The sequence below is a fragment of the Trichoplusia ni genome, chromosome 2 (genome assembly GCF_003590095.1).
Source record: "Trichoplusia ni isolate ovarian cell line Hi5 chromosome 2, tn1, whole genome shotgun sequence".
NCBI classification, from domain to species: domain Eukaryota; kingdom Metazoa; phylum Arthropoda; class Insecta; order Lepidoptera; family Noctuidae; genus Trichoplusia; species Trichoplusia ni.
The window spans coordinates 13,427,615-13,448,738 of NC_039479.1; the positions used below are offsets into that span (position 1 = coordinate 13,427,615).

At 35.0% G+C, this 21,124-nt stretch overlaps 1 protein-coding gene across 3 annotated transcripts in view; it reads right to left on the reverse strand.

Annotated features, from left to right (window-relative positions):
* Positions 1-21,124, reverse strand: part of LOC113507898 (proton channel OtopLc) — a 71,847-nt gene that overhangs the window by 14,259 nt on the left and 36,464 nt on the right. For all 3 annotated transcript variants that reach the window (XM_026890845.1, XM_026890836.1, XM_026890853.1), the window contains 2 exons: positions 11,648-11,902; positions 6,300-6,452 (listed from right to left, as the gene is read on the reverse strand). In XM_026890845.1, the coding sequence (XP_026746646.1) occupies positions 6,300-6,452; positions 11,648-11,902 (408 nt within the window). The remainder of the gene's footprint in view (positions 1-6,299; positions 6,453-11,647; positions 11,903-21,124) is intronic.

Below are 21,124 nucleotides of genomic sequence, written 5' to 3' on the forward strand. Positions count from 1 at the left end.
TGTATGTACGAGGTGAGGTTCGATCCTAATGCAGGGAACGTATCAATGTGGCTTTTTTGAAGTTGTATATTATGTAGGTACTCTCTTTATTGGTCTTTAGGAGTGCCACGGACAAACGCTGAAGGAAAACATGGATTCACAAATATTTAAATCTGAAGGTTTTCATTAGAAGTCTAATAAAAACGAAGAGCTCTCGAAGCTTTTATTGGACATTAAAAGGGATTCGCTTTCGTCGCCGGCAGTATCACTAAGTCATTTTGTGGTTACAAATCGGAGATTTGTTTCTATAGCATTCCTCCTTTGGGCTTTCAGATTGATAGAAGGTGCTTTTTATTTGTTCTAAGATCACGAGAACTAATATGGGGAAATACGAAATGCATGTATAAGAGAACAAATACTTTTTGCCTTTGGACATATAAATAACTCTAATCTAGTTATAGCCTAGCTATCTAGGGTCCTACCTACTCTAACTTGAAGTGACGCGTGGAAGTGGAACAGCTCATTGCGTACAAAACGCATTAAGTACCTAAAGCTTGATCGTGCACAAAACAATTCTGTTTTACTTTGCCTGTGCGGATAGGCGAGTGGTATGTTGCGAGTAGGTCACCTCTATAGTGTAGAGCAAGCAGTTTTGTAACCCACAAATGCTTGTCTTGAGTCTGGATATCTTTGAGCATGTGTCTTGATTGTTTGTGAAACCTCACGATACAAGGATTATTTTTTTAGTGCGGGAGTAGTAACTACCAACTATCCAAATAATATTCACATAGAGGAATACCTTTCCATCATCATTTCAGAAAATCAACTAAATAGAAAAGGCTTCTATCATATTATCATTAAAAATCGGTTTCCAGATATACCCCAGATTACAGAACCCTGTCAGCATCACAGCATCATCCATATTTATGTAGACGCTCAGTTTAATCGGATTTAGCGGCTCTGTGCCTCGTCCTCGCTAAGCACCAGTACTTTAGATGGTAGCTTGGATGCATCCTTGCTGAAGGCGGTACTCCTTTACTTCTTCTTGCTTTGAACTTTAAACTGCAGGAATGTTTATGTAAAGTATTTGGAGAGTTGTCATAAGTTATTGTCTTAAAACACATTTTTATTTTTTAGGATTGCTAGCTAATAATATAAGATTCCTTCATAAACAACGGAATTTGGACTAAGTATGCAATTTATGTATGCAGAACTTATAACATTGTAGCGGTTTTACTTAAACGGTTTTTGTTCCTGGAACTTTGGTTTTATTTTTAGAAGTAAAACTAAGGTCGAGAGCCAAAGCACATTCCAAAGGATAATCCAGTTTTTATTATTAAAAAAATAATGGCAAAATCGCTAATTAAAGACTATTTAGTCTTAATTCCATTTTAATATAGCTTCGTATTCATATCTACGTACGTATGTAGCTGCCTGATGACGTCTATACCTAATATAGTCCAGGAACATCATCAAAGTTCCAAATATACTCGTAAGTCTGCGTGTGACAGATGATGACATACCATATTGAGCCACATTAACTAAATCGCCTGTCATTTAGTTCATGACGCGTCGGATTCAGACGCGCCACACTAATTACTCTATACTTAACGTAATTTAACATTCGCTAAAATTTCAGCTTTCATTAACAGCGGCGGCAATTTTTTGCGCTTCATTTTGAAGCTTGCCTCGAATTTATTTTCATTTTTTATGGTGGAAAATTGTGATGCATATAATTTGTTATGATAGAAATTAACGTATGTGACAAAACATGTAGAGAATCATATATTTAAATAAAAAATGAAACTTATTGAGACAGACATACTAAAACACCAATGGTCAAAGAATAACAAACAAGTAGCAATAGGTACACCGTGCTCAGAGAACCCTAAATATACTAAGTTAATATTGTTTGGAACCTATCGGAAGATTAATACAATTTAGACCAAAATATACTCTTGTATATTCAAATATTTGCAATAATTTTCACATTTCTTTATCAAATTAACGTCAGCTTCAAATGAATTGACAGGTACGTCGAATCAATAAAATGTTGATAGCACTCAACCGAAATTGATGGCGTCAGAAATGCGTAATATTTAAGGTTTGTATGTAAGCGAAATGACAAATGCGGCGTATTTCGTTAACGAGACAAAATCATTGGAAAGATCAATAAGGACGAACGTAAAGAGAAAGAAATCCAAACAGAAATTGGATGTCGAATTTCCAATCTCACAATTCAGCCCTAATCATAGTCAAAACATTAAACTTTGTCGTCTCAAATCTAATCCATCGCTGACAAACGATGATCGTGATAGTAATATATCTTAGAAAGGACGCTGAGGTACAAAAAAGTACTAAATAATATATGACCATAAAAGGTAGACCTTTCGACGTCTCGACTTGGAATTCAATTTATAAGTTTTCCTCAAGTTTTCTCGCAGAAGGAGATGTCACGGTTTTCTGGTTTCCGTAAGCGCTCGGTTCTCTGGGGGAAGGGGCCCCTCTCAAGCACGCACGGTTGCCATGGTAACGGCGTGTTATTGGCTCCCCACAGCGATCGTCAGTGCCTACTTACTGTTGCAACGGTTCCGCTCCCGACAATGATATGCCTCCTGTTTATAGACTTGCTAAAATTATGACGTCATGGGTGAAACAAGGACTCTAGAAATAGGGGAGCGATGCTAGCAAGTATGTCTAGACTTTAAAACCAATTTGTCAAGTGTTTCATAGTCAATTCACTTGACTTACAAAGTATTTGAAGTTATTTTTTTATTAAAAAAATCTCTTCTTTACCTTTCCTCTCCCAATCAGCAAAAAGGTTTGATTACAAAAACTTTCTTGCCTCACTTATCTCCATGAACATTCATTAGTATCCAACATTTCTGCATAATGTGCTGGGACTGGCTTTCGTTACTTCAAAGTCACACAGAGTTTGAAGTAACGAAAGTGAACGCGCGTTATTGCCAAACTTTGAAACCCTTATCAACTTAGATATACTATGGTCACACAAACTCTAGCTTGCAAAACATCACCTTACTTAAACTTCAACGTATAGGATTTCACAATTCATTAACAGATCAAAGACGAAAGGTGAAAAGTTGCTTGATAATGATGATGTGTACCTACCATCATGCAACCACATCGAGGACCCAATCTGTATTTTAGTACTCATGCCCAAAGGAGGCATAATTGACACAAAAATATTTTGTAAAAAAAATAATCTATCGATAATTAATAAATATCAAATTAATGTATATATATAAATAATTAATATTTCAGGTATTCAGAACAAATGTAAAAAGAGTATTTTTATCATGGATCAAATAAGTAATAACGAATGTCACGTTTGAAAGTTAATTATAAAAGTCTGCAAAGTTTCATCCGAATATAGATTTCGCAAAATGAAATCATATTTATATAAAAGGGCTTCACACGAAAGCGAGTTTCATCGGACATAAAATATTGAAGCGATAAAATAAAATTAACACTTTCATGTCGCTACTGCTTTCACATTAATTACTACCATATTAATTTAACATTTCAGCCCGCTGCCAGAGGGTTAAATATCCTTGATTAATTTTCAGCAGGATTCCGCCTTTTATCGAGAACAAAAGAATTTCACTGATTACGGAAACGTCACAGTCAATTTGCAAATTAGGTCAACTACTGCAAGCCACCCTTCTCCTGATATCTTCATTGTCAGACGCGGCGTTCATTGTTCCCTATTATTAGGACCGTTACAAATGAACCTCTAGAAAATTGCGGGCAAGATTTAATTTCCAGGAATTAAAATAATTACAGCTCATTTTGGCTGTGGTTCAAAAAATACCCCTAAGCTCAAAGGGCTACTTTGAGCTGAATATAAAGTTTATTCCATTTTCGGTGATAATGAACAAAACGTTGCGGTTCTTTGTGCTCTGTGTGAGTACAAAACGCGGAAATGTATTCCAGCTCTTCCGTGTTGGAGCACTGTGTCCGTAAATAAGCACAGCCACTCAAGACGGTGGCTCTATGTAAATGTGTACCTCTGTTAATTTCCAAGCACTAGACTACATTGTGTCACCGCTCTGAGTGCTTTTCATTAGAGTGCACATTCAGTGGGGAAAATGCAATTTCCCTAGCGAACGCGAATTGTGATTTTAGTGATGGGACCGCTTCTTTTCCTTATCGATATTTTTCTTTCTTGGAACAAACTAGCAAACGACTAGTTTAGTCTTTTTGAATTATTGAATATTATTTATTTGAATATTTTTAATATAGTTTTGTAGTGTTGAATCTTACATAGTAACTAATTTATCGTTATATGTATTTTTTTATAATTTTCGATAAACCACAAAACCTGCTTCGTATTAATATTTATGTTAAATACTTCCCAAGACTAATTTACGAAGAACGTCCTAGTTTAGAAACACCGATATTACCTGAACGAAAATATTGTCAGCACTTAAGTTGGGTAGGGGACGCCCCGAGCTCTGGGTTGCAAGCTTTTACGTATTCTTGTAATTTATTACGCCGGTTTCTCTCCGGCATTTTTCAATGTGGTAATTTTGCCGCCCCACCAATGATTGGCTCTAGCACATTTTTTTCACCAGCTCTCAAATTCAATGGTCATTTATTAACTCAAACGCACCCAATGGAAAATAAATCGCCGGAAATTGTGGGGGAATTCTAGAAATGCTTTTGGGAAATGAATATAAGATTTATTAATTTTTACACCTTCCGCATTGGTGCTGGTGTATGTTAAAATTTATATATGAAATCCCATTTTAAAATGTAAAGAACCTTCTGCAATATACTTACTTAATAGTATTTCTTGTTATTATAAAAAAAAAACTAAAGTACAGACGAAACACCTATCATGCATGCAGTCATTATTCAACTACTGCTTGGATAGTTTAAAAGAGCAATTAGTTATCTCGTCCGGTTACCCGGGCTCCCTACTCTTCCTATATACAACGGATCAAAACTTGTGGGTAAATGGCCTCATGACCTAACATTGTTAAATGACTTTAAGTTACCAACGGTCGGATCCAATCAATCTACAGCTTACTAACTTAATCTCATATTGTAGAACGAATTGGGCTGATGTTGGACATGAAAATAATATTAAATTATCCTACTTACGGCCTGTTCGAGTTCATGTAGTGCCCAATATATTTATTAAACTTGTGAAAGGGATTATATGGCGCCGCGCCCACTGCTGACAGAGAAAGGTGACGAAAGATGGAACGGAGAGCTATTCTGGTTTCTACCATGGACGCCTCATCATGACTAAGACAACTTTGGCAAGAATGATACGAAAGAGGAGACGAAGCACTTAAAGAAATCCTTTTGAGTCGCCCATGAGATTGATAACTATTATACTATATTAAATTTCTGTCTTCTATCTGCTAACCTGAAAGTAGTTAATTGATACCAACCAACCTAATTGATGAGAAAAACTTTTCCTTGATTAGATAGCAAAAATAACGACATAACGGTAATGAGGAGAAAATTACACTGACTTCAGACACAGAGGGAATTGCAATGAGAAAATTATAGAAGGGAAGAAAAAGAGAAACTTTATAAAAAAATATGAAAAACAACATATTTCTCTCTCTTTATTCTATATTTTATAACAAAGTTACTGTACGCTCGTTTCATGCAAGTAAAGCAAGGAATTCTCATGTGAAGGCGGCAAATTGCGTCTTAATATCATTCCCCTTTCCTCGCTTCCACTATAGTTGAGAGACTTATTTTATTGGACTCCTCATTAGTTTCAACATAGAATATAAGAAATGAGAAACGGGAATATAAATTATGCTTGCATTAGTTATTTGTTTGTTTTTCTATTTTTTCTTGGTAGGCTTCAGGGTAGATTTGTCAGGCGGTATTGGAATAAGAAAATAACTATAGTGTTTTATCCTCTATCTTAGATAAAAATCGTAGTTAAATTATAAGCTTTATATAAACTTCCAGTTAATATTAGCTTCCAGTCTAATGCAGTTAACCAGTATTTACAAGAAACGACTGCCGGTGTGACATCCTCTACCCAGTTGCTGCTGCAACACCTTAGCAAGACTGGTTGTCAGACTGTCTGCCTTTCGTCAAAGGTGTGTAAATAACAGCTGGGAACCACAACTTAACGTGCCCTCTGAAACACGAAGGACTTCGTTATGACAAACATGGTCACCCATCTATAGAAAGACCGTATCAAACATAGCTTTACTTGCGGGCCATCAACTCGTGTAGTTATATCTTATCCACGGGTATAAGTTGAGTATATAATATTGACATTTTACTTCATTTATCTTTTGATCGAAATATTGTATACTTACGCGCTTATGACGTGCATGTGTTGTATAGCGGCGGAAGGTCTTGATAGGCGTCGGGAGGGAGGCAGCGGCGCGTGTGCAGGTCCGCCGGGCCCGTACAGCACTGGCTGCAGGGAGAGTGACCCGCCCAGCGACATCGACGGAGGACTTGACAATCTAGACAAGAGAAACGATACATTAAATAAATTATATTTTTCGTAGAACTGTTATGATTGGGTGCAGCTCAAACTGCTATAATAAAGACTTTTTTTAAAGCAGTTGAAACTAGTTCAGTTGTCAGAGAATTCTAAAATTATAGGTAAAATTTCTATGTCAATTAACAAATTTTTATTTGTTCAGTTTACCTGTGACAATGATCCTTTAAATTTAGATTATGGTAAGTAATAAAAAACGTTTAGGTACTTTTTGAATTCGGACCGAAAGTCATCAAAGTTAGATGTCAGTACCTAACTTTAGATAAATTTATGAAATTTCATAATTCATAATTCATAATTCAATTTAATACCAGAATATATATTTCGAAAGTTAATAATAACAGTTCAATCGTAGTTATATAATAACACGAGTCGTGTACACTAACAGTTTTCTATTTAATTGGCGAACGCATCAATTCCGAGAAATTAATTGGATGAAAGGATTTTGTCCTGAAAAATAAAAACGGATAAATCCGGATAAAATCTGCGCTGACATGCTTTATGCTTTAAGCCTGTCCACTCAATCATTGTATTTTTACGACTCCACGTAAACCAAATTTTGCTCCTGATTCAAACTACGTCAGCATTTTTTTAAATCCTGTGTTGTAATAGCTTAGCGGATCATTGAACGGCTTTGTGCTGTTTCAGGATGGTATTATGTAATACTTTTTTCGTATATATGTTACCTGTCTTTTGTAGATTGTTTTATAAATTGTTTTGAATATCATCAGTACAGATAATAATTATTGTAATTAATACCTACATAGATTAAACGACCAATAGTATTAATTACTTATGTGCTTTATGTACCTACTTGTTATGATTTTGTTACATACATTATAATATATTATTATCTATTTCAGCGGCCTATTTTAGGCTCAATTATGAATCTTGATATCTTGCGGTATCCAATACTAACGCTTATAAAAAAAAAAAACAAATTTAATTCCGTCTTGAGTTCAGTGACACACAAGTATTATAGATACATAGATATGTATAAAGATAATCAGCAAAAAGATCTCCAGCAACATGAAGCATCGTATATCTAAACTATACAATTAACCAGACAACTTAGTCCACAAATCCGACAGGCGAATACCACAAACACGTAAATCTCTGACACAAGAGTACGGATTACTCAGAGCCACAGCTTCTCTACCGAGCACTTTCTTTATACTAATATAGTTTGTATTTGTATTTCGTTATTGAAATAATAAGGCGGTGTGGATGTGGTGAGTGATAGCAAATACTTTGAAGTAACTGTAGTGTTTTGTTTCTCGCCTTTATCCAGCTTTATAAGTACCTTGTTAGAGGTAAACAGCGATACATTTATAGAAAAAAAAGTTCTTAGGACGAGTTCAGCGACGGTATTGTTAAAGATATATACAATGGTGTTTGATTGAAGGGCAAGAATGATAAGCTTTTTATTATGACAACCCTGATATTAGGTAACTGAAAATATAATGCAACATTATATGAAAATCTAGTTCCAAAATCATAGGGGATAAGATCGAAGATCGATCTATGAGAGGAGCCAAAACTTTGCCTATTATCTCGGACAATAATATTATAGTCCTCCCTGAGTTTCTAACACTAAAACTATGTACAATAAATAACAATATCTTTACGTAACAGTGTGTTAGCAAACAGTCTAGTTACAGCAATGAAACCTCCTTAATTATGTAAGTTCAGTGTAAGCGATCGATGACATACATGTTTAACACAACTGACCGTTTACTTAGAAAACATCGGAGTCAAATCAATAACTACACTGTTTGTTGCCACGAAGGATTAAATAAAATGAATCAACATTTTTTTTTAACATTTAGTCACCATGGACATTGCCAAAAAATAAATATTCGTGTGACCAAGAATTTTCAACAAGACTAAAATAGTTTTCAGACATGGTCCGGAAAATACTTCAGACAGCAGTATTTTTCGATACACTATAAAATGATAGATCATAATCGATATAAGTACAACAAAATAAAGCGGATCAATTATAGTATCTTTTGGAACCCGTTTCTCCCCTCGCAACCCTTTTAGCACGTTGAACCCGCATCTGTATAAATAGGCAGTGACTTGCCAAATAAGCCCGGGAAAACTACCCAAACTCAACTGACCACAGATGAAAATAGAACTGACCAAAACAAGTCTTAACAATATTTACGTTTCGTTTAAGCAACATTTAAATGAATAATAATTATTATATATATTTCGTGATTACGAAATAATTTTCTTTTTTATCTGTTTTTTTCATGTCATCCATTTTAATTTTGTAATTTGAAGGGTTACATTTTTAAAAATTGTTTTTCTTTTCTCCGGTTTTTTGTGTCACTCTTATTAAATAACGGAACTCGTGGTTAATTAAATTACGAAATGATGTATCTGTGAACTGGTATGGTGATATGATGTCCTTTCTCTCTGATCAGAATAATATTTAATATATTTAATTTGAATGTTGCTGTTCATTTTTGCAATATTTTTTATTGTTTGTCGAATATATAATTAAAATTACATTCACAAATGACCAAATCTATCTATCCACCCATCCAAGGAAATTATGTGTAAAGATGTCTAACACGGCTTTACTACATAAAAGTGTCTTTTGTATGGCACCAATCGTTTACAATAAGATACCAAAACCAATAAGAGACTTAAATGATAAATTATTCAAAAAAAGGCTTAAAATGTACCTAGTTAGTAAATGTTATTATAGCATTAACGATTTTTTAACAGAGAAATGTTATTAAGGAGATAATTTTACTATTGTTTCTAACAAATTTTGTTCCTTTATTGTGTTTATTAGTGATTTTTATTTTAGTTAAGTACTTTTATTTAATTTGTTAATTCATTGTGATTGCACTTATACCAATAATGTACACCCTCTGGGTATGTTACGGAGATCCTTTTTTATGTACACTACCACCTGTTATTTTTTTTTTGTTATACCTGTAACAACATTAAATAAATATTCTATTCTATTCTATTCTATAAGGATCATTTACCTTCCTCATCCTGAAATTCATAGGATGAAACTATTGTCCTTTATCGTAATAAACAAAACTTATTTCTTTGATCATTTAATTTATTTACTACCAACTCACGTAGGCCTCATACGAATCCATTGCCAAGAACTGGCCGACAAAATAATATAAAAAAGAATATGACAGTTTCTTTCCCGCCTTTTCGTATTTACCAGTTAGGAATCACATTTCGAGTACGATCAGCAAAAATAGTAGGTTTTAGAATTTATTATGCACAAATTTGACAACACAAATTATTAAACAAATTAGAGGTAAGACCTCTAATTTACTACTGGTGTGCAATAACTTTTCAGGCAAACTCGATTTTGAAGCTGCTTTGTTTTCTACTCCTAATAATGGTTGTTGTGTGTAGTTGTGTTCAGAAACATTTTAAATTTGAAAGTGTTTGTAAATGAAAGTTTTGCTGGCTGTACCTATTTGAACTAAACTGCGCTCAATTTAAATTTTCATGCACCACAATGCTCAGACATGTTTCAGTCATTATTTAAATTCCTTTGCCTAAACTGTTTAGCCTAAAGTAAATTAAATTAAGTTTTCTTCATTTACTATTCAGACTTCAGTTAACATTATTATACGACAGAGTTAACTTTAGACGACAACTATATTTTTCTTTCATTTATACTTATGTCTTGCTTGTAATAGCATCCAATTAATAAACATAAAAGGTTAAAAACAAATAAAAATACAACCAATAAATTTTAAGGTTTTTAGGCTAAAACCACGAGGGTGACTTATTAAAAATAAGAATATATTTGGCTATATTCGTGAAAAAAAGCTAAATGTCTAAATAGAGACAACTATTAAAGTATTTCTTTTATAGCTCGTTATACTTCCGTTCGAATACAATCTGATTCCGCGAAAGATTATAAATACAATCTGATTTCTTAATAATTGTTGAATTGTGGAAAGTGTCCTTGTTTCATTTTATATTAAGAAAATGTTGAACCAGTGGTGAAAAAAAATAACCGTAAATAAACAGCTATGTCCAAGTTACATACACAGCGAACAACAGCTCACAACAAACTATACATCAAAACACTTCCTTGATTATAAAGTTTAGACGCTTCCGAAGTTCTATTGTAATTGCTAGGAGATAAGGGAGGGGAGACGTTGATTCCAAAGGAGTTCACTTCAACAATTTCTAAGGCGGATTTCACTATAGTAAAGTAGTGAAAACTCTTTAAAATGAGTACAGGTGGTACTCACATAATGACATTTGAAATCAAATTTGGAAGTAAAACATGTTTTTACATGTTTTCTTTTACGTTATCAATTTAGTACTGGGTAAAAGTTTGGTATATCTTTCGATCATTCTTAATTTTCTACTTATACCTCAAAATCTGATTGTAAACTCAAATGTTTGCACAAAATAAAGAAAAAAACTAGTATTTGATTATTTTACATGTCGACAGTACATAATATTACTGTGACAGTACCGTGCACGAGAAATATACGTAGACTAAATAAATCTTAACGAAAGGATTTACTTTGATAACACCCTTAATACGCTTTCCAGGAAAATCAAAAAGAGGCAGATCAAAGTACCTCTTTGTATAAAACGTTTGAATACCTTAGCATATACAAGATTATGTGAAAAGCTGTTTTCGTTTAACTTAGGTACCTACATAAAAAGGAATTAAGCTATGTAAGTACTTACCAGGTATCCTTCACTGAGAAAGCACAAATGGTTTTGGGCCGTGGTATCAATTTCTTTGACTTATCTTGTGCAAAATCCTAATGAGTTTTTGTATCATAGAGTTTTTATTTGAAACTGCTTTCAAAATCCATTAGATAAGGAAATTCCAGAATAGATAAAAACCAAGGTGTGCTAGACAAGAGGGGCTTAGAAGAGTTTTAAAGAAGACAGAGATCTTTCCAAAACCTTTCTTCCAAAATCTTTCCAAAAATTTTCTGGTAGTGTAAAATCATATACTGGGTAAAATCCAAAGCATTTAATAAGAAGAAAAAAATAAAGTTTAAGAGAATGACATACTCTTCATTTTTCAAAAACTTTTAAAGCCTTTTAATCATCATGATCCCAAATAGACTTAGTAAACTTAAAACTCCTCTAAATCGTTTACAAATAGTCCTTTTTGGAGCACCAACTTACCTCAAAGGTGACTCCAGATGCACTCGATGCGAGGAGCAAGACGGTGCTGGTTGCTGGTGCGAGGGGTGTGGTGGGAGAGGAGGGGGGCTGCTGTGTCTGCTCAGCGTCTCCGGAGAGACCAGCGCGGCGCCCGCGGACGCCGGGCTGGGGAGCGGGGGCGCGCTGCCCCCGGATATCTCCGAGTCCGCGCCCCCGAAAGTCGCGCGCGATACGTGCGACCCACCCGACATGTTGTTTGAAGGGATTGAGTAGCAGCTGTAACAATGGGAAACATTTCGTTACAAAGTTATCAAACATTGGGTTCTTTAGGAGCTAGAAACAATTGTCACTCATGTCATCTTATAAGTATACTGTATACATATAAATAAAGTACATATAAGTATGCTTACTAGCTTAAAGTATTGAAAAAAAGAACATGTAACTCTACTTCAATACCATAACGTTCAAAAATTTCCTTTGCTTCCCCATCCTGTCTATTTATTACCAGTAGTTTTGTCTGGCAGCACAAACGCCGCGGGCTGTGACATACGTAACAGGTCTACAGAGCGTGACACTCGGCTTTTAGCAGCTAATGTACGTAACTACCTAAGTTAGTGCATATCTCCTCTAAAATACAACTAAACGTGTCCCTAAAGGTGCAGATAACATGCCTTGCGAAGAAGTTTCGTTACTTTCCGCCTGAACTAAAAGCAAAGCTACTCCTTTAATTAAAACAAGTTTCGGTCTAACGATGTGATTTATAGACAAAAGCTTAATTTTGTTGTAAAGTTTGTATGTTCTGAGTTCCTGACACGTTGTGTATACATAAAGGTTTTTTTTGTTTCTATTTATGAATGACTTTTACAGGGAAAAGCATATCCTACTCTCTTGTTGGGTTTCACAAACTTTTAAGTCATATGCACGAAAAAAAATACTAAGACAAAGAATAAGCATTTTTTGATCACACAAACACTTGTCCTACGCGGGAATCGAACCTGCGGCACGTCAGGCACTGATTTCGCAATACAATTAATATTTGTTTCATTATCATTTATTAATTTTGTAAACATTTTGCAAATTAAAGAACATCTATATAACATAAAATGTTTCAGAACAACTAAACCTAAAGATATGCAAATTGAGTGTCACAGGGATCCAGTTTGGAGGAACTCTATATACCAAGCTTACGAGTTCTTACGTCAGCGAAAATGGAGATATAATCCACAAAATTCATCACCATTACGCCTCGGCGCTTTGCACTCGAGGCTCGGGAAAATGAGGCACGAATTGATAGCCTTCGTCTACAATTTCACAAGGAATCATGCTGACTACGAGATTTTAGCCGGTAACTTTCACAAGGACTTGTCAAGACTTAGGAGTAGGTAGGAGTAAAGGATTCCACCCTCACTTCAAGAGAGTTATTTATTACACGAGAAACCATTCGAAATACCTTCGTGTATCACTTTGAAACATAAGTTCAGTGACCTTTCAAGTACAGTTTTCCGCTTTCGTCTGGCGACACTTGGAGATCTTTTTTACTGAAATTGGTTTCTGAGTAGAAACATTTAGAAGTTTCTAGAATCCAATAATATCGCAGACATTTTTCTTTGCAACTTTGGTTTATGTTTTGAGTCTGGCTTTGGATACTCAATCTTGACAGCCAACTTTAATAATATATACTTCGATTTACAGAACAAAAGGCGATCGGATACAAAGCATAAATTGTGCTGTGCAACTGTATTATACATTATCGGCAATAATCGTCCATAATATTCGCAAATGGACGCCTTGACTGCGAAACGTGACGAGACTTCAATATGGAAGGTGAACACGGGAAAGTTTATAGTTTATTAAGTTCGAAGGCACTTGTATGGAATCTAAATTTCCTTCAGACTCCGATTGAAATACCTACTAAGGCATTCTAGGCTACATAAGTGCGCAGTTATGATTTCTAGAAGTTGTTTTTCTAGTAATTCCTTCAATTTGTTACTTTCTCTATGGTTAGTTATGAAGACCTAATTATGGTACACAGGTTTATAATTACGATTAAACTAAATCTAAATTTTAAAATTATTATGTAGGTACATTTATCAATTAATGACTTCGTCGTCAAATAATAATACTAATTTATTTTGTTACCTTAAAGACTTGGAAACAAAACAACAAGAACATAAAAACTGAATACCTAAATAGCTTTAATAAATAATTCCAAGAAAATTTCGTTCTTGTGCACGAAAGTGCCACAAATTGAATCATCGTCGGTCGCTGGTATAGATGGGCGCCAGTCGCACATTTCCGCATCCAATATGGCCGCTTTCGATTTCCGGTCCCGTCTCCCGCGTAAACGGTTTACCTCGGATTACATACAGCGTTTATTTTAATCAAACCAATGTTCGGCTCTTGCGCGAATCACGGGATTAATCTCATGCAACGTCCGTCGGCTATCAAATGCACGTACATCAAAATAAATGGTTTGTTTCAAATATAAATGACCATCTGGATTCTGTGCACAGGAACAATGTAATCACTCCAACAAAAGCTCTGTGTGTTCGTTGGTTCATGAAACATTATTCATTTTTACAATAATATATTCGTAGTGGAAATTTTGATTAAAAACAAAAGCACTTTTGGGCTCAATGATGAAAATGATAACGGAAAATGGAAAATTTAACTTTAGAGTAAAATGTGACGACGTGTTTTTAATGTTATGGCAGCTTTTACGTTTAATTAAGTTTGCGTACCTCACGTCGGCGTAAACACTCGTGTAGAATTATATCATGTACGTGTATATTATCAAGTAGATGGGAATTAAATAAAGTATTGCCAGAAACGCTTTTTGGGAAACGGTATCAATAGCTTGTACCTATTCTCAATAATTTGTTAATAAAAAATATAAAAAACAAAACAACATACACACAGTACACGTTCAATATCCACTAGCGATTCTTAATTTAATTCCTTAAAGGTTTCATGCCAATTTTGATCCGCCGAAAGGAAAAATCGCTTAAAACATTTATCTGTGTAAATTAGGGCGCTTTTATTATTATTAAGTCCCAACGCCTCAGAGAAACGGGATTAAATTTGATGCGAGGGTTGAACCGGATTAGCACACAAATGATCGACATTCAGAACTAAGAAGGTTTTGCTTGACCAGAAGAATAGGGCTTTTGATATACATAACTACATTATAAAAGATAGAGTAGTAAATTGTAAAGTTATTTCCATGAATAATTAGCGCATTTCAAAGATTAGATACACAAGCGTACGAGTAAGGATATAGTACAACCTCACAACAAATCTAAAAAAGTTCAAAATTATAGTATTTTCTACCAGAATGTCCGCGGCCTAAAAACAAAGCTTCCAACATGGCGCAACAACCTTGCATTATTTGAACACAACCTGGTTGCTGTTACTGAGACATTTCTTGATTCTTCGGTAGCGGACTCAGAACTGGAAATAGGCAATTGGAATGTCGTGCGTCGGGACAGAAATGCGCCTTGTGGTGGAGTTTTACTAGCAGCACGCTCACCTCTTATGCTACACAGAAGAATGGAGTACGAAACTGACTGTGGCGAGGATTTGTGGGCGTCCTTTACTTGGCATGGTCGTTCATATCTTGTGTGTGTTGTGTACATTAAACCCAGCGCTTGTGACGCCGAATATATGCGTTGGTTTTGTAAAACTGAAAGTTTCCTGAACAATTTTAAAGGCTTTGTAATTATAATGGGTGATCTCAATCTAAAAAGTGCTTCAGTCAATGTCGCTAACTACTACTGCTACTTTTTGTCATTCTGTTCTCTGGTAGAGAAAAATGTTATTTTGAATCGACATGGTGGAATGTTGGATGTAGTACTAGTTCGGGAAGGCTCTCATGAGGTGCACGTTTCTAGTACGGATGGCATTGTTCAACCTGATGCATACCACCCTCCGCTGGAAATAGAGGTAAGAATAGAATCGGCTCATTGTTCAGATGTAATAGAACCAAGTAACATAAATCCCATGAGAGACTGGAATTTCAACAAATGTGACTACGAGCAACTTTATTTGTTACTATCCGACATTTCTTGGGCCCGTGTATTACAGGCTACTAATGTTTCTGATGCTGTAAATATCTTCTACAATATTATTTACGACATTTTTAATAGTTGTATGCCTAAAAAACGTCGTTCAAAGACCACCAGTAGACGGTACCCCGTGTGGTTCACACCTGATATAATTAATGATACGAAATATAAAATTACATTGCATACAATCTGGAAGCGTTCTAAATGTTATCATGACTATAAAACTTATTCAAATCTAAGAAATTCCTTAAAAAGTAGGGTCGCGGATGCTTATCGTTCATACATTAAACGTGTAGAAAATAATATTAAACTTAATCCACGTGAATTCTGGCGACATATCAGTAGCTTAAGGACTAAGGGTGGGTTCGAACCCCAGGTAAACTACCGTGGTGAAAGTTTCACAGGTGCAGCTGCAGCTGAGGCTTTTGCAAAGTTTTTCGCAAGTGTATTTATGTCAGAAGTACCTCAGTTAAATGCCGAAAATGCGAATAGTTTTGATATTAGTCACGACAGCAACTACGTCAATATTTTCCACATTACCTCTGAGGATGTTTTAAACGGAATAAATAAATTAAAGACAAGTAGTTCTATAGGCCCAGATTGTGTACCAGCCCAGCTTATCAAGTATTTAAAACACTCATTTGTTTCTCCTTTATGTCACATATTCAATTTATCTTTAAATAGTGGATTATATCCTCTGCAGTGGAAAGTCTCTCGTGTAACACCCATACCCAAAACGTCAAACAAACTCTCTATAGAAGAATATCGACCCATCGCTATATTATCTACACCAGCTAAAATATTTGAACATGTTCTTCATAATTTAATTTACTGTCAAGTAGAAAAATATCTCAACAATGCCCAGCATGGATTTAGACGCAAGAGATCCGTGGAGACAAACCTACTAACCTTAACTGAATTTATCTCTGTACAGTTAGACAAGAGAAAGCAGGTAGATGTATTGTACTTCGATTTTCAGAAAGCTTTCGACCGAGTGAATAATGATATCCTTCTTTTAAAACTTAGCACCATAGGCTTTTGCCCTAGCTTGCTTCGGTTACTGGCCGATTACCTCCGTGATCGCCAGCAATTTGTTCGGTTGGGGATTTATGATTCGTGTACCTATCATACTCGTTCTGGCGTAAGTCAGGGCTCAATTCTCGGACCGTTATTATTTCTCCTTATGATAAATGATCTACCTTGTGTTCTCAAACATACTAAATGTCTTCTATACGCAGATGACCTAAAACTATACGCTTGTGTCAATACTATATCCGATTGTAAAGCAATTCAGAAAGATATAGATGCTATATGTGAATGGGGAGTTACAAATAGGATGGCATTTAATCCCTCCAAATGCTATGTTATGACTTTCGGTCGCATGCGGACCCCAATAGACTTTGAATATCAAATAAATGGCACTGTTATGATAAGATCGACCACCGTTAAAGACTTGGGTGTCGTGTTTGACCGGAAGCTGACTTTCCATGACCATATTTCTACCGTTGCTAAAGACTCGTTCAGGCGACTAGGGTTTGTTCTAAGAAACGCACGAGATTTTCAAAACGCGCATGTACTACAGCTTTTATACAGCACGCTTGTCAGAAGCAAATTAGAGTCGAGCTCTTGTATTTGGAATCCGTATGAGGCTAAATATGTACTTGCGCTTGAGAAGGTCCAAAAGGCATTTTTGAGGTTCCTTTATAAATTCCGGTTTGGATATTATCCATATTTATATCCAACCAAATTTCTTGTTGGACACCTAGGATTTAATATGTTGCAAACTAGAAGAGCCTATGACCAGTTGAACATCATGCTCAAAATATCTAGAGGGATAACCGATGCCCCTGATCTGCACAATGAGCTGATTCGTCTTTACGTCCCTAACAACTATCTTCGAGGACGAAAACACCGACTACTAACCGCACCTACTAGTCGCACGGTGGCCCGCGCCTCATCCCCAGTTCCCCGTGTTCTAGCTATGCTCAATGACCTCATGGAAGCTGAACCGAACTGTGATCTATTTGTTGAAGATTTTAAAATAATAATGTGTTTGTGTCTCAGCCTGTGCGAACGCATAGTTTAATGTGTATCTTGTTATTGTTATAAATTTTATATTACGTTTGTTTTGTTTATTAATAGTTTATTCTTTGATGTAACTAAGTTTCTCATGTTTATACTTAAGCTGGTTGGTTTTTCTAGTTTATATTATGTTTTTCTTCCTATTTTAAATTTCACGTCTATGTTAATGTAATTGGTGTCTCTATCGTTTTAACATAAATAAATAAATAAATAAATAAATAGTACAACGTCATTTGAGCTCTTAAAATATGAAGCGTTCAGTCAGAATTTCATCATCATCGCCGAAATCTTCATCATCCAATCGGTGTCCACTTAGATGCAGAGAAGACTACTTGGATTCCGAGAGGCCTGTGCTCGGAAAATTACCGAAAAATACCTATAGGACAGAGTCCAAAAAGACTAACACAAACCTCGAAACTCTTATAAGCATTGCAAGCGGAGACAGACAATTCTAAAACCTATACATGTACACCTTCATCCTAAACAGAAGACAAACAACTTAAAAATCCAAGACAGCTCTCACACGATTTCAACACTACCTACTACCTATACATATGTGGATGTAATCAATCATATAAGCCGACGCTGAGAACAAATTCTCCTCACGTTGCCTGTCAACCGTGATACTCGTATTTCATCGTCTTACAAGTCAATATAACATCAGTTGGTAGACAAGATTATATCTGTTCTTTTACAGAAACATGATACATGAGATATACTGATTACTATTTATGGTCTTTGTGAAAAATAAACTTATTTTTTTAGGGTTGCTTGCCCAAAGGGTAAAATGGATCAGTGTTTTTTTTTTTTTTTTTTTTTATATCATGGGACAACTCACACACGGTTATCTGATCCCAAGCTAAGCAGAGCTTGTGTTATGGTAACCAGACAACTGATAAACTTACTTATATATTTCTAAATACATACATATTATAGATAAATTACACCCAGACACCAGAACAAATGATCATGCTCATCACAAAACATTTGTCCTGGGCGGGAATCGAACCCACGACCTCCGGTATAGCAGTCAGAGTCACTAACCACTAGACCAACAGGCCCGTCAAAGTGTTATTAAGACTGTTGTGTTTGTCTTCTTCAGTCCGTTCGTTTGTCACCAGGCAAGAGGTATTCTCCAAATTATGTATTTCTGTTAGCGATATTATTCATAAAAAAAGAATATTAATATAGAGATTAAACAAAGATCGATCTTTTCTTTTTGCAATTTTGATTTTCTTCAGCCTAATTTTTACGGAACCCTTGGTGTTGGGTATCCGGTTCACACTTGACCTGTTTTGTTAACTTTTTATATTGTTCTTCCTTGTATATTTTTTACCAATTAGTCCATTTTGTTTCACTCCAAAGAACGAATGCTATCACGTAAAAAATACAAACTTTAAGTATTAACAGATTTTTTCTTACAAATAATGGCGTTCGATTTGATTCGTAGTCAGGGCTCATTGCAAGGGACCTCTACAATGGAAGGGGCCATTCTTACACTTTGTCAGATCCATTGTTACTTTCACCCAATTGCCAAACGTGACTCCCATTCAATCCCATTTAGCCCGCTTTTTAGATCAGACATTCTTAATTGCTTCTACCAACTAGATCATAAGATAAGGAAACCTTAATTTGTGAAAATATCGTACTGCTTTAAGTATAATATTTGTATATTTTAAACTTTCCGGAACACAAATACTTGAAAACAATATTAAAACCGATAATCTATTAATGAACTCAACTAGAGAATATGAAATGAAATATTCTCCATATGAAATCATATTATAAGTTTCCTATTTGCATCACAAATATTGCGAATCAGTTTTCGTTTATTACCCTAGATATTAATTTTATTTATAAAATACAAATTCGTAGTGAAAAGAACAAAGTCAGTTTAATATCAAATCAAATCGGAGCTCTTACTTCTTCTCAAGTGTTTATAGAAATCTTGAGGTTTTTATTAAACTGAAATCGAAGCTCTTGAAAATCTTTGCTTTGCGATTTCCAATAATCCTTTTAAGCGACATTGCTGACATTTTAGAAAACAGTATTTTAAGTTATTGACTTGCTTAACCAGTACAAATAAGTAAATTATATTAGTAACACAGTTGTGTTAAATTATTTTACATTGTCTCTAAGACTTTTAAGCAAAGTAGGCATTACTACACACCGAAACGTATTTGAAAATTGATTGACATTGTATTTTATCTGATATTTACTCCTACAGTATATATCTATACCATTTACTAAAAAATAATTATAAGCGAAACACTAAGCGAATTTAATTTTAACTTAGGATAATAATTTTCTTTAAGTACATTTTAAAACACAAAAACGTCATAAAACGAAATGATTCTTCTTCTCATTTCTTGAAATATCTCGGCAGCGTTGCTTTCCAACCAAAACAATTTCAGGGCAAATAAGGTAAACTCTGTTACACCCGGATCCCCCTGAAACTGGCAGCCCTTAACTTTCACTGTCGTTAAAATTTCCTCGCCGTCTATCTCGAGAGTAGATATATACATACACACCTATATCTAATACAGAAGCTGGTACAAGACATGAAAACCAGCGATTTTTGGAATGTTTTAATATCTAAAAAACAATTTCCCTAATCCGTGTATCGATAAATATTCTTGCATGTTAACCATTATTTAGATTATATTTCTTAGTTAAGGAATAATGAAACTGAGCAGTGAAGTTTACGTTTTATTGTGTTAAGTTATAAAAACTTTTTTTTGTGTGAACAGAGAAATAATTGTCAAATTTTATAATAGTATATATCTCACCCGTTTTCGTGGTCAATGATCTAAACAGCCGTAAAGTTTTAGCTTAATCGCTTAATCAATAACTTACCTAACCTTACGATCAAAGACAACAAAGGAACAATACCCGAAGATCATGAAAGGCCCTTAAGAGAGCCAAACGTGCACTACACAGCCCCTAAAACAATTGAAACCCCAAAGTAACAATAGAACCATATACCACAGACTACGGCTATATTAACAATGCAACGGTACACCTACTCTAAACCTCGTTAATATTTAGCGCTGTACCTACAAATACTATTAAGTTCTAGGTGTTTGTACACACTCTGTAACCCCAAACACCAGACAGCTGAAAGCGGAACATCAATACAAAGAAATCTCTACTTTATGTAAGAGGGGACTCGATTGTATTTGGAGTGGCAAATTTATAGAACTTACAACCTCTTTAGTTCGAACCTTCGTAGTATCGTAGTATACGTTCCCTTTCGTTGGTAGCTGGCCGCTGATCAATGAACGTCTGTACTACGGCTCCTCTTTCACGCTTTACGGTATTTCGGAATGCTTTTTACTTTTAAAAGGTTAAC